Below are 15150 nucleotides of genomic sequence, written 5' to 3'. Positions count from 1 at the left end.
AGAGAAAGTATTCAATTGTATATTCATTAGTGAACTATGAGCACCAAGGCTCTATATATACAAAGTTTAGTTAGGTAGTTAGGACAAGAAGCTAGCAGAATTAGTTATAGGTGAACAGTACACAATAGTGTTATGAACCGAAAATATATAACTAACTTATCTGAACTAACAGATATACAAACAAAGCCTAACACCCCTCTCAAACTGTTATGTTCAGTTTGTCTCGTAATAAGGCGAATCTAGTTTAAGAGAGCCTTAGTAAGAATATTAGTAATTTCATGATGAGCAAGGGTATGTTTGACACAGAGCTTTTTCATTTGGGCAAAATTTGAATTAATTTTATGCATTTGAGCAAAATTGGTACACTAAACCTAAGTATATTAAAATTAGTTAGATAGGCAACTTTTTCATTGAATCCAAAAATACCCCTCTCATAACTCATCTCTCCTTTCTCTCTAGTCCTCTATTCTCTTTGTCTCTCTCCCCCTATTCTTCTCACCCACACGAAGACCCTAGCAACCCACGACTACCAACCACCGTGCCTCAAACCGAAGACCACCAACTCACCAATGACTACCAACCAAAGACCTAAGATCTCTGAATCACGACCACCGCAAAATGAATGTAAGTTTTTCATTTCATTTTATTGTGTTTTTGTGTGATTTAGGGTTGATGGAATGTATGATTTGATTTATAGGTTTATTGGTTTAGGAATAATTTGTATGATTAATGTTTGTTATATGTGAGTTGATGTTAAATTTAGAGTCGAAAAATTGTCAAATATGAGTTTTGAGCAGAAAACTAGTTTTTTTGCCAGGCCCGATAGTGGTCCGATGCCTTCCTGTTGTTAAAAAGGGTAAAGGTTGAAGAAGAAGAAGGTCTAGTGGTAGTCCGATGGTGGTCTAATGGTGGCTCGATGCTACCTATAAATGTAGGATATGATTTGATGGTAATCCGATGATAGTCTGATGGTGGCACGATGCTTTTCTCACAAGCTTAATGAATAGAGCTTAACATATATAATTGTAGAATATGGCTTGATGGTGGTCTAATAGTGGCCTAAAGTTACTATTTTTTTATGTACAAAAATATAAAAAATAGGTAGCACCGAGCTACCATCGGACTTCCATTAGACCACTATCAGTGTGGATATGAATGAGAAGTATGGATAATAAAGTTAAAAGAAAAGAGAAAAGAAAAAGACATTATGGGTATTAATATAAAGTGTGCTTTTTTTTTTTTAATTATAGTAAATTTGTACTCAAATTTAATATGTAGAAAATGTATATATATAACTTCAAATTTCCCTTCAAAATTGGAGGTTTGAGTGAATTCTCTTCTCTCTCCTTCAATTCCTCTAGACAAACAAAGGAATTTCTCATCTGCTCCCACCTCTAATTTCCATCCTTCTATTTCTCCTACTAAACATAGTGAATGACGTAAGAGATTACGTTTAATTTGAATATTGCTTTCAGCAATTCCGTCTAATTTTTTTCAATTTATTTTGAACGCTTAACTTCAATTATATATATATGTCCTTTAAACCATGACAACTCATTAGGTGTTTTTTTCTTGCCCAATATGTCTATGTCGATACTGTTAACACACTGAACAACGTCATTTAAGTATCACAACCATCAATTAAATTGGCCAAGTCATTTCAAGTCTATTCCTTCCTCGTTGCAAATGAGAATTTTGCTGCTTCATCCTATGTATTCAGCTAACTTGTAGAGAAAACCAATTAATATGGGAAGCAAAAACCATGATCATCAGCTTCATGTAGTCTTCTTCCCTTTTATGGCGCAAGGCCATGTCATACCCACCATTCACATGGCCAAACTTTTTGCTTCCAAAGGCACCAAAGTGACCATTCTCTCTACTTCTCACTTCATACCTTTCATATCCAAATCAATCGAAAACAACACTTCCCAAATCGACATAATCAACATCAAATTTCCAGCTGCTGAGGTTGGATTGCCAGAAAATGTCAATAGCCTTCACACAATAGATCCCGAAATGGTACAAAAGTTCTTCCAAGGTTGTGGAAAACTCGCCCCTCAACTCGACCAAATATTGGAAAAACATCGTCCGAATTGTCTAGTGGCTGATATGTTCTTCCCTTGGGCTAATGATGTTGCTACCAAGTTTGGAATTCCTATGCTCCTCTTCCACGGAACTTGTTATTTTGCTTTGTGCGCTCTTGCAAGTGTGTTTTTGCATGAGCCTCATAAGAAAATATCATCTGATTCGGAACACTTCTTTATTCCTGATTTCCCAGACAAGATTGAGTTAACAGCGAGTCAAATTCCTGACCCTCTAAATTACGATGATGAGAGTGAAATTACAAAGCTGTTTGTCACTGCAAGAAAGGTGGAGACAGGGCCGGCCCTAGGCATAGGCGGGCTAGGCCCGTGCCTAGGGCCCACACTTTCCGGGGCCCGAAATAAAATAAAAAAAAATTATTAGGCTTTTATTTAAGTAAAATTTAAGTGTATTATAAGCAATAAATATTTATAGCTTAGTTGGTTGAGGTGGATGGCATAAAGTCCAAGGTCATGAGTTCAAATCCCATAACACTCTTCTGCCCATATATTTTCAGGGCCGGCCCTGGGTGGAGAGTAGGTGCTATGGGGTTATAGTCAACAGCTTTTACGAGCTCGAACCATGTTATGCAGAGCATTACAGAAATGTTGTCGGAAGGAAAGCTTGGCAAATTGGCCCACTTTTCTTAACCGAACGTAAAACATCTAATTATGATAATCAGCACGAGTGCTTGAAATGGCTCGACTCAAAGAATCCCAACTCAGTTATTTATGTGAGTTTTGGAAGCATGGCAAGTTTCAACGATGAACAACTCATGGAGATTGCAACAGGGCTTGAGGCTTCCGGGCAACAATTCATTTGGGTGGTGAAGAAAGAAAAGAAAGAAGGGATTAAAGATGAGTGGCTTCCGGAAGGATTTGAAGAAAGAATGAAAGAAACAGGATTGATAATAAGAGGATGGGCACCACAAGTTTCGATTCTCGAACACGAAGCAGTTGGAGGATTCGTGACGCATTGTGGTTGGAACTCAACGCTGGAAAGCATCTGTGTCGGGGTGCCAATGGTTACTTGGCCAGTTGCCGCCGAACAATTTTATAATGAGAAATTGGTATGTCAAATACTGAGGATTGGAGTGGAAGTTGGAGCTAAGAAATGGAAGAGACAGGTGGGTGATTTTGTGAAGAGGGAAGCTATTACAAAGGCAGTGAGTAAAATTATGGAAGGAGAAGATGCAGAGGAAATGAGAAGAAGAGTGAAGAGTCTTGCTGAAATGGGGAGGAATGCTATCAAAGAAGGAGGATCATCTATGTTAGATTTGAATGCCTTGTTTCATGATTTGAGGTCTGCTCGTATTGCCCCCGATTCAACTCATCATCAGCAGAATTTACTATAAGAATATTGTTCGATTTGGAAAGTTCTTAACACTTTGCATGTTCATTGTTATAGTTGTACGTTGAATTTCTTCCATGGAAATTTCCTCTTTAGGTGGATTTTTGTTATTATAAATGAAAAAGTGTTTAAATGTACATATATATACCAATACTACATTAAATTTTTGATTAGACTAGGAACCAACTAAACATTCAAAGAATTTTTGAAATTCCGTGCTTTGCAAAATTCTATTTATCTTCAATAATAATTAATAAAATGTTACACTAAAAACTCGCAGTAACAAGTTCGTCACACAAAAATAACATTTGTGGTATCAATATTTTTTCCAAAGCATAGATCATCAAGGATTTTGCCTTGAAAGTCAAACAATGCAATTTTTATCAAATTCCAACTCTTATACCACAAACCCTAGTCAAACATATATAATAAAATTCAAGATATAGCATTTGCAATATTAAAAATTTCTCACAGAACTTTTTAATTAAACTCTAAAACAATTAAACCAAGTACATGGTTATTAACAATTTTCTTTTTTACAAGTAAAGCAATGCAATCATAGACAAAAATAATGGCTTAACAACTGCTAATTAAAAATAAATACTAACACAAACGAATAAGCAACACAAATATAACTGACTAAAAACTATACGTCCCTCCCTTAAATTAAAGATTCACATTGTCCCCAATGTGACATAAAAACAAAGAGAGAAAACTTATCTCAAATACATACTACATCAATGAGCGGTTGACGCCCATAATAAGCATCATGCATGACCACTTCAAAGTTTTCATTGTGAATGCTCACAAGATTGACATGATATGAGTTTATACCATGTTTGAACCAACAACATAAGATATCGAAGGATGAGCTTGCGGAGAACCCTTTGGTAGCTCGTAGAGAATGTAATATGGTGAGAATAGTATTGATAAAAAATATAGATCTATTGGTGGTATATAAGTCAATATTATTTAGATTGAGTTTATCAGTCTTAACCAGATTATAAACAACCTTAGTCAACTTGTTAATTTAATAGGAAGAGGAGGAATTGGGTAAACTACATTAGGAAGTAAAAGAGAGAATAGTTGATGATCATAATTGACCTAATTAAATTTTTATTGTTATTTTCTTATATTTTTATTGTTATTTGTTATTATTTTTCTTGTTCAAAATCCTAAAAAAATAAATTATATGATCAAATAAAATCAAAAGATTGATTGATTGGTAATTGATAATCAGTTTTGTGGGACAATACTTGGTCTTACCAATATTTGATTACTTAAAGCAATATATGTGCACTTGTGTAGCATTATTTCTGCAACACTTTCTTCCCAAGTTTGGACTCTTATGAGTTTTTCCTGTCTCTTTGGAATAATTTTCATGTTTAACTCTTGAGAAATTTTTTGTTTGCCTATGAAGAATTTGGTTTAGGCTAAATATCCTTATTAATGAGAAGAAAGTGATCCACAATAAGCTTGTTTTTGAGTGGAGTCTTCAGTGCATTGAACTGTATCACAATGCCAATAGTTTGCATTCTCATATAGCTACTGATGGCTTTAGGTCAGTTATTACCCACAGGTATTGAAATGAATTATGGCCTTGGTTTGGATATTCCAAATGCTAGAGCTAGCTACTGGTGGTGTTTTAGCCACAACCACTTGGCCTTTTGGTGGTGTGTTGACTCCTGAGATGGTCGAAACTATAGTCATTTTACATGGTATTGGGCATTGCGTTCGGCTTGGCTATGCTCATGTTATGGTGGAATCAGATTGCGTCTCTTTGTTATCAATGTCTCAAAAATCATTCGTTGGATCTTTCTTATTTAGGTTGTTAGCTTATTATAACCACTCTAATGATTTTTTTTTTGTTTAATGTTCCAAAATTGCTATTAGTGTTACTCATTTATTGGCAAAACTAGTTCTTTCTCTGGATTATTATTTTGTTCAGTTGCTTAGCAGTTATATCAGTGTCTCTCTTATTGATCAATGTTATTGTCTTGAGACTCTTTTCTATTTTGAAGTTTCTTCCACTATGCTTAAGGCCAAACTTTTTTTAATAAACAATAAATAAAAAAGCAAAGTTTGAATCAAAATAATAATATATATTTACTTTGGCCAGAAGGAATGTAAATGGGAATTAAGAAAAAAAAAAAATCACTAGTTATATAGTTGAGCAAACCACTGTCGCCAAGAACACCAATCAAATTAGATGGAGTAACAATATGACATATGAGCTTACGTTAAACTCTGTAATATCAGAAAGAACCAAGTATCTTTCCTCTCCAGAAAGACAAAAACAAATAATATAGTATCTTTCAACGACTCTGTCCTATATTGTTCTTAAAAATATATATGCACTCTTGACTAGACATGTTGTTTATAATAAAATCACAGAAAATAGAATAGGTCTTTTAACTTTTGTATGTATCTTGCCTTGGTGCAAAAGTAGGAGAAGAAAATGATCCCAACCATTCATTTGTCAAACAGTAAAAGACTCCTATATATACTACAACCCTCAACTCCATTGCCACAGCTATTACTTTACCAGTACATATATAGATATAGATATAGATATATTCTGGTCAGCCATGGGAAGCCAAACCAACGATCATCATCAGCTCCATGCAATTTTCTTCCCCTTTATGGCTCAAGGCCATGTCATACCAACCATTCACATGGCCAAACTTTTTGCTTCCAATGGCTCCAAAGTCACCATTATTCTCTCTACTTCTTACTTCATACCCTTATTGTCCAAATCTATTGAAAACTATACCTCCATGATTGACATTATCAACATCAAATTCCCAGCTGCCGAGGTTGGATTGCCCGAAGGGGTCGATAACCCTCATGCGGTGGCCAACCCCAGTGGCGATATGATACAGAAGTACTTCCGGGGTTGTCGACAACTCGGCCCTCAACTCGAGCAAATATTAGACCAAATTCGTCCAGATTGTCTGGTGGCTGATATGTTCTTCCCTTGGGCCAACGATGTTGCTGCCAAGTTTGGAATTCCCACACTCCTCTTCCATGGAACTTGTTGTTTCGCTTTGTGCGCTTCTACAAGTGTGTTTTTGCATGAGCCTCATAAGAAGGTGTCGTCTGATTCGGAACACTTCTTTATTCCCGATTTTCCTGACAAAATCGAGATAACAAGAAGTAAACTTCCTGAGTTTGTGAGATACGATGATGGGAACGAACTTACAAAGGTGTTTAAAGCAATGAGAGAGGTGGAGAGTAGGTGTTATGGGGTTCTAATCAACAGTTTTTACGAGCTCGAACAAGGCTATGCAGATCATTACAGAAAGGTTTTAGGAAGGAAAGCTTGGCAGATTGGCCCACTTTTCTTAACCGAACCTAATAATAAAATGGTTGATTCTAATAATCAGCACGAGTGCTTGAAATGGCTAAACTCAAAGAAACCCAACTCAATTATTTATGTGAGTTTTGGAAGCTTGGCAAGTTTCAACGATGAACAACTTATGGAGATTGCAACAGGGCTTGAGGCTTCTGGGCATCAATTCATTTGGGTTGTGAAGAAAGAAAAGGTAAAAGGGGTTGAAGAAGAGTGGCTTCCTGAAGGATTTGAAGAAAGAATGAAAGAAAGAGGATTGATAATAAGAGGATGGGCACCACAAGTTCCGATTCTGGAACACGAAGCAGTTGGAGGATTTGTAACACATTGTGGGTGGAATTCAACACTGGAAAGTGTCTGCGCTGGGGTGCCAATGGTTACTTGGCCAATTGCGGCGGAACAATTTTATAATGAGAAGTTGGTATGTCAAATACTGAGGATTGGAGTTGAAGTTGGAACTATGAAATGGAAGATGAATGTTGGGGATTTCGTTAAGAGTGAAGCCATTAGAAATGCAGTGAGTAAAATTATGGAAGGAGAAGAAGCAGAGGAAATGAGAAGCAGAGTGAAGAGTGTTGGTGAAATTGGGAGGAATGCTATCAAAGAAGGAGGATCATCCATGTTGGATTTACATGTCTTGTTTCATGATTTGAGGTCCGCTCGTCATTAAAAGAATTTGCACTGAAAACATATTTTACGGTTTGGGTTACTTACGTGAATTTCTGTTTAAATGTTAGAAAAACTGTTTTTAAATATAAAAATAAAAAACTTTATATAAATAAAAATTTATATATGTCATGTTAAAATAAGGGATGTGTAATAGTGAGAAGATATGTTAAAATATGCTTTTTTAAATGATCAGGTTCCTGTTGCATGAAAAAATATTACATTGGAATTGAAAGGCTGCTGATAAAGTTGGTGGTGATATTCAGATGTGGGTCAAGAAGAAGGATATATCAAATCCTCTATTGGTTTGGATCGAATTCTTGATTGAGTGTTTAATCGTGGGTGATTTCGTTCAGTTTGGTGCAGGGCCGTCTCAAGGTGTGAAGAGGCCTGGGGCAAAATTTAAAAATAGGCCTTTTTTTATATAAAAATTAAAGATAAATATTAATTAAATTTTTGACACAATATCAATTTTAATTATTTTATGTAATAAATAAATTTTTGCCACATAAACTCTCGATAAAGTAATATTTAATTAATTATTACGAACATCTCTATTGAAAAGTTATATTTTTTAGCATTTTTTTTTAAAAAAAAAATATGTCAAAAATTATATAATTTTTTTACATATTTATAAATTTTTTAAAAAATACATAATAAATATACATTATTTATAGGGAAAAAAACAAAAAAATACAAAAAAGGAAAAAAAATTACAAAAATACTTTGGGCCGGCCCATTAAACATTTATACAGTCCACATACAAATATTTACAAAAATACCACATGCACTAAGCCTTCAGCTGTACAGAGCGAACCATGAAGATGAAAATACGCGCTCGTTTCAAAACCGCAAAACAACCAAAATGAAACCAAAACGAGAAAAATACAACTATTAATTCTGGCAAAATCAATTAGAAAAGAATACCTGCAATGATCTAAACTGAAAATGACGAAAAAAAAATCAGAAAAACTGTGAAGAAACTGAAATTACACATTTGTTTTCTATTTTATTCGATCAAAATAACTCCCCCTAATATCGAAATCTATATTCATGAAATGTAGATCTGTAACAAACAGATCTGGAGCTCCCACTAAATCCAAAACAATGTATGATGTGAAAAATTTTAAAAAAAACCTCATGAATAATACATCTACGTTATATACAGTTGCATTTTGATTTATTTTTTGTTTTGGTTGCCTTATAGTTGCATTATCGTTTTATGATAGTTTATATATTATGCAAGAATTTAATTTGATGGGGACTAAGAAATAGTAGTTATACATAGTAAGTTTTGTGCAAATAGTTGCATATTAATTTTATAGTGAAATAACATATGCAAGTAGCAAAACTATAACAAAACTACAAAACAACTGTATGCAAGTGCAAATAGTTGTCTTATAGTTGCATTATCGTTTTATGATAGTTTATATATTATGCAAGAATTTAATTTGATGGGGACTAAGAAATAGTAGTTATACATAGTAAGTTTTGTGCAAATAGTTGCATATTAATTTTATAGTGAAATAACATATGCCAGTAGCAAAACTATAATAAAACTACAAAACAACTGTATGCAAGTGCAAATAGTTGCCTTATAGTTGCATTATCGTTTTATGATAGTTTATATATTATGCAAGAATTTAATTTGATGGGGACTAAAAAATAGTAGTTATACATAGTAAGTTTTGTGCAAATAGTTGCATATTAATTTTATAGTGAAATAACATATGCAAGTAGCAAAACTATAATAAAACTACAAAACAACTGTATACAAACTAAAATACAGTAAAAACTCTTTGAACATCAACATCCATGATAAATCTCATTGTTACCCATTGATGATATAAAAATGGACAGGAAACAACTAGATAAAAAACATATTAAAAAAATACATATAGAAGGTGTAAAATTTCAAATATGGGAGAAAACCAAAAAGAAACCGAAAACAAACCTCGGTTCGAACATCAGCAGCAACATTAGTTTTTTTCCCAGAAACGTTGACAATGAAATTTCTGCATTATTTGTTGAGTAAACATACATAAGAAGCACAATGATTTCTATACTCTTTCTGGCTTTATTCTCTACACAGTCGCTCCATATGTTATCAAGGTCCGTTTCTTCGTAAGAATATATAAGAAACTAGCTTTACAATTAAAAATTAAAAAAAAAAGAAAAGAAGAATTGTTATGTAAAAAAATTTAAAATTAAAAACTGAAATAAAATTAAAAATTAAAAATTAAAAACTGAAATAAAATTAAAAATAAAAAGAAAAGAAGAAAAAAAGAGAGTGAAATGATGGATTGATTGATAGAAGTCAATCCTAGACCTAAGCAACAATATATAAGAAATTAGCTTTACAATTAAAAATTAAAAATAAAAAAAAAAAAGAAGAATTGTTATAGAAAAAAAAATTAAAAATTAAAAACTGAAAATAAAATTAAAAATAAAAAATTAAAAACTGAAATAAAATTAAAAATAAAAAGAAAAGAAAAAAAAAAGAGTGAAATGATGGATTGATTGATAGAAAATGAAAAAAGAGATGGAAGAGAGTAGGATTTGATTGATGATGGATGTAATGATGACTAAGTGGTAAATGTGTAATAAAAATAAGTTTGTAAGTAGAAATGTAGTAATAGGCGTGTGATGGTAATTATGTAATAAAGTGTGTAAAAAGGATTTTTCATGTAAAAATTTCTTATTTATAGTACTATTAAAAAAAGTAAATATCTTAAAACTAAAAGAACTAGGGTATAATTCTTTTTAAAACATTAATATTATTTATTTATTATCTTTATAGTTTTTTCTTTGTTATGACTTTGAAATGAAAGAATAACATATATAACTTTTTAAAATATAAAAATGAAGGTGAGAAGAATCGAACCTACAACCTCTCCACTCATAAATAACATCAATTACCAGTCGTGCTACAAGATTCTCATGCAATTTATGGAATTAAATATTTATATATATTATATTTTTATATATGTATATATTATTTAAATTTTTTCGGGGCCTCGAAAATTATGGGGCCTGGGGCGTATGCCCCGGCTGCCCCACCCTCTGGCCGGCCCTGGTTTGGTGTTGGGTTGAATACTGAAATGGTGGTTAGTTGAATATATCTTGTTGTTTGTTTTTGGTTTTGTTCTATAATGTTGAGTTGTTATAATGGGATATATTGTAATCTTTTTGTTATTGGTTTGTTCTATATTTGCGCCATTTTTATGGCTTTGGCGCCTTACAAGGCTATAGCGCCTATTATAGGGCTGGCCCCTAATTATTTAGGGTAGTTTGTTTAAAATTTTCACGACTTCTTGTATTGAAAGTATAACAAAATGTTGGCACAATAAAATTGTAAAGTAAACAAGTTATGCACTAGACAAATTTTACTAGTGAGAATATAAGAGTTATTTAAGTTAAGGTATGATGTAAAGAAAATTTTAAAGTGATGTTTTAAAAATATGTTCAAGTGAAAGAAGGTATAAAGAGGATTAAGTTTAAAAGCTAATAGCTCTTAGCTATGATTGGTTCATATTTTTAGGAATTATTAGCAAAAAAGGAAAGTGGTGGAATTTAGTATTCACATTCTAATATTATTATTTAAACTTAATCAAGTAATTTGAAGATTAATAAATACGAAGATTTTGTAATAAAAGGAGCTGGGAACACTAATTTATTGTGTTCAGATATATTTGGGAAGTCAAATTTTACGAAATTTGGTTTGTAATCTATGTCGTATAGGAAGGTTTCATTATAAATATTTTTATGTTAACTTAAAAGGATACAATTTTTGAAAGTTTTACAACTTGTCTTTTGGAAATTAAAATAGGAATAATTATGTGATAATAACTGAATTGGATTATTTTAAGTAATTTTCAATTCAATATAGATTGATTATAATCAAGTTTACCATAAATAAATAGCTTTAAAAATTGTTTTTTTGGGATAAGTACAATAAAGAAATTTGTAATATTTTAGAAATGGGGACATTAATAATGAATTAAAATGGTTGATTTTGTCTATTTTGGGAAGGATTATGAAATAAATGGGTCATTAATGCTTAATAATCAAGGTTATTTTGTTTCATTGTATTGAATTACACTAATAATTGATAATCAAGGTGATTGAAGTACATTATTCGTTGCTTACTTTATTATTGCGATAATTTTTAAAGTAAACTTTTGATATTCTAGGATGGGAGCATTGCAGGGTTTTTTGTTATTACTAGATTACACATCAAAATTTTTGTAGGTTTTAGGGTCTTAGTAAGGGATAATAATCCTACGATGATGATGAAGTAAAATACAAGAGTTAAGTTGATACTAGCCAAAGGGTTCCCCCTTTGGCTAGTTATAGTATTTTATATGAGGATCTAGTTTTCCAGGTTTTGAGTTTTGAGTGTTTTGATTGGATTGATAATTTTCTAATAAAATTTTTTGGTTTTCTGATTTGTTTTCAGTTTATTCAGATTCGTTAGCTTTGGTGACGGCTATCAATAACGGGGAGATGTATTTCAACAAGTTAGGAGCGTTGTTTGAAGATGTTATAGCTTTATTGTCTAAATTTCCGGGAGCAGTTTTGTCCCATGTGGCTCGCTCTGAGATTTAGCGACCCATGGCTTGGCAAAGCATGCTTTACGGTTAGACGATGAGCTATCTTGGTTCGAGGAGGCTTCAGCGCCGGTGGCGGACGTGGACATGGGCGTCGTAAATTCACGAGTAATTCCAATCACTTTGTCAAAAAAAAAAAAAAATGATCAGGTTCCTTATTTATTTTTAACGTAAGGTGTTTGAAAATTATGTGGCTGGGTTGGATGCGACTATATTATTCTTTATTATGATAATGACTATATAATATGTATACAGATATGGTTAATACTATTGAAACTTTTTAAAATACAAGGTCAAATGAGATATGTTACCATCCATGATTTAAATATTGGACTGAATTTAGTATAAAATAATGGATAAATTTAATATTTAGCACAAGATTTAATTGTATATATACAAAAAAACAATTATATTTTACCATAAGAAACAGTAAACAATAATTAATGATAATATATATTAGAAGACTATAAAAACATTGAAGAACAGAGTACTTGAGCAGAAAACAGAGAGAGCAAGAAAGAAAGGAAAGTGAAGTGAAAATGAAATGCTCAAGTGATTCAGCTGAGAATAGACCTTGAAATTTATATGTGTGATAATGGTGAGAGACCTTACAACTGAAAGTTACAACAGATATTGTAAAACTAGACACTTTAACTAACTGATACAACAACTTGATTCTTGATTAGTTATTTTAGTTATTTTCCTGATTTTTTATAGTTACAATAAAGATAATATTGAAACTTGTAAAAGAAACACCTAAATTCAGCAATCTGTAAGTTCGAATTATTTTGTATTGACTTGATTGTTATATTATTTGTTTAACATATAATATAATATAGACTAATTAAAATAAAATGTGACATGTTACATATTGATATAAAATTATATTATATGAGATATAATGTGTGACATGTTACATATTATATATAGGTTATATTAAATGAGATATACTATAATTAAACACACATTTTTGTTCTGTCGAAAGAAAAAAAAAACGTACATTTTTATAACATAAGAGAAGTTACAAATTTGAAATAAATTTTAACATAAATAATGTTTGGTAATATATAATTAAGAGTGTAACTGCACGTGGAGATTATAAAATCAATGAGATAAGTTTCTAGTTGTTAGAAACTGATTTGTAACTCATTTATTTCATTCAAATATGTATTGGAATGTTTGGGAGAGATTTGGCTTGGAGAGGAGTTACAAAACTTATTTAAGATTTTTCTAAAAAAACACTACATGTGACATCTCACTTGGTATGGGGTGACATGTCTTTTGAAACTTAAATGAGAGGGATTTGAGGTTTTTCGACGTTTTTATGCAAGATCAAATATTTTGCTCCAAGCGACATGTTGCTTGGTACCAGGCGATACGTCGCATGGAGCCTATTTTTGTATAAACATTGTAAACCATTTACCTCTTTAATAGGATGTTTCAAGACTTAATTTTAACATTTTTCGCCTCCATTACAGAGATTTAATCTTGGTTCTCAAACACTATATAGGGACTTAAAAGATTTATTTTGTAAAGATAGTGATTTACTATCAAAGGGAGCATCTTGCTAGAAATTATATAGACTTGATAAATTTAGAAAGTTATTTCCATCTTTTTTCTTCCCTAAGTGCTTGTGGTAGGAGAAATAAGCTTTTGGACAAAAGTAAAAAACCCTTGTTCAAGTTTAATGATTTCCCTACTAGTCACTTGGCATTTGTGGTATTCAGATTATTCTCATATCTATATATATATATATATATATATATATACACTACTAAGTATTATTTTTTAAAAAAGTTTTGAGTTTTACTTCCTCTTTTTATCTCCATATTCTATATTTTATGTGTATATTTTGTCAAGAATTATACCATAATTTAATTCCTTATTTTGGTCATTATATTTTGTCTTAAGTAGTAATTATGTTGGTTTATATTTCTATTGGAGCACATTTTTCTAACAATCAAAAACTTATTCTTTGTACCTAGCTTCAATTGAAGGTGAGACCATCAAGATAATGAATCAAGACCTAGTAAAGTTGGATACATTTGATGAATCCAACTTTACTAGGTGGTAAGACAAGGTAAGGTTTCTCTTGACCACACTTAAGATTGTCAATATTCTTGAGTCTACTTTAGAGCCCTTGCCCGCTCCAACTGAGAAAGACACTCTGAGATTGTGGAGAACATAAGGAAGAGAGAAGAGAACAATTTCTTATGTAGAGGTCATATTCTCAAGGCCTTGTTCGATAGGCTATATGATCTCTACACCAATACCAAATCAGCGAAGAAGATTTAGGATGCTTTGAAAGAAAAATATAAGGCGGAGAAGGAAGGTACAAGATGACAAACTTTAGTTTAGGTATTTATTTTTTTGTCTAAGCATGGAAAATAAAATATTCCTAGATAAATAAAATAATACATTGTTTACATACGATTGGAGGAGTCGGTATAAAGTTATTGTATAAAGGAGTGACATAGTAGTGTAAAATTGTTTCAAATTCTTTTTATATATTCTCTCCTCAATGTTTTCTTTTCTTTTTCTAATTTTTTTATTCTTTTTTAAATCTTCTCCTTAATTTTTATTTATATTTTTTCTATTTTTCTATTCTAATTTATTTAATTAGAGATCGTTAATTAGTTAATTTCTTTTATTTTACTTTATTTAATTAGAGATCTTTAATTAAAAATTAAAAATAAATAAACTATATAACTGCATATATGATAACTAATTATTCACTTAATTAATTTATAATAGAATAATTTATTTATGTATAAAAGTGAATATTTATCAATCATTGTTTGATTTATTTTATTATTTGATTTATTTTATGTACTTAGCTAATCTACTCTAAAGAATATTAATAATGACTACAAGTGAGATATGGTGATTACATAAATTTTAAATATGATAGTGAGTATAAGTAAGCTACGGTGATAACAATTATTTTGAAGATATTCTTTGCGTTTTTTTTTTGTATGAAATTTTCTAGGATTCTCTATATAGATATTTATCATTTTTTTAACAATTTTTTTTTTAAAAAAAAATTATATAAAATGATATGTTGAAAATTATTTGATATGATTTTATTGT

At 31.3% G+C, this 15150-nt stretch overlaps 2 protein-coding genes across 2 annotated transcripts; both read left to right on the top strand.

The window, feature by feature from the left end:
• Nucleotides 1-1736: 1736 nt before the first annotated feature.
• On the top strand, nucleotides 1737-3569 carry LOC115703032 (UDP-glucose flavonoid 3-O-glucosyltransferase 7). Its single transcript, XM_061106990.1, has 2 exons — nucleotides 1737-2370; nucleotides 2600-3569. Exons 1-2 carry the CDS (start codon nucleotides 1747-1749, stop codon nucleotides 3434-3436), a joined length of 1461 nt encoding a protein of 486 aa, XP_060962973.1. The 5' UTR covers nucleotides 1737-1746; the 3' UTR covers nucleotides 3437-3569.
• A 2247-nt stretch (nucleotides 3570-5816) lies between these two features.
• LOC115701173 (UDP-glucose flavonoid 3-O-glucosyltransferase 7-like) lies at nucleotides 5817-12337 on the top strand. The gene is made up of 2 exons (XM_061106989.1): nucleotides 5817-7646; nucleotides 12211-12337. The coding sequence occupies exon 1, from the start codon at nucleotides 6021-6023 to the stop codon at nucleotides 7452-7454; it is 1434 nt and encodes a 477-aa protein (XP_060962972.1). The 5' UTR covers nucleotides 5817-6020; the 3' UTR covers nucleotides 7455-7646; nucleotides 12211-12337.
• The last annotated feature ends 2813 nt before the right edge of the window (nucleotides 12338-15150 follow it).

This window comes from Cannabis sativa, chromosome X (assembly GCF_029168945.1).
Source record: "Cannabis sativa cultivar Pink pepper isolate KNU-18-1 chromosome X, ASM2916894v1, whole genome shotgun sequence".
Classification (NCBI taxonomy): Eukaryota; Viridiplantae; Streptophyta; class Magnoliopsida; order Rosales; family Cannabaceae; genus Cannabis; species Cannabis sativa.
This window is presented reverse-complemented; position numbering and strand designations above follow the sequence as displayed.

Coding starts and splice junctions, on each gene's coding strand:
- LOC115703032 (XM_061106990.1), top strand. CDS start 1,747: ATGGGAAGCAAAAACCATGATCATCAGCTTCATGTAGTCTTCTTCCCT. Junction 2,371..2,599: donor TGTTTGTCACTGCAAGAAAG/GTGGAGACAGGG, acceptor ATATATTTTCAG/GGCCGGCCCTGGGTGGAGAG.
- LOC115701173 (XM_061106989.1), top strand. CDS start 6,021: ATGGGAAGCCAAACCAACGATCATCATCAGCTCCATGCAATTTTCTTC.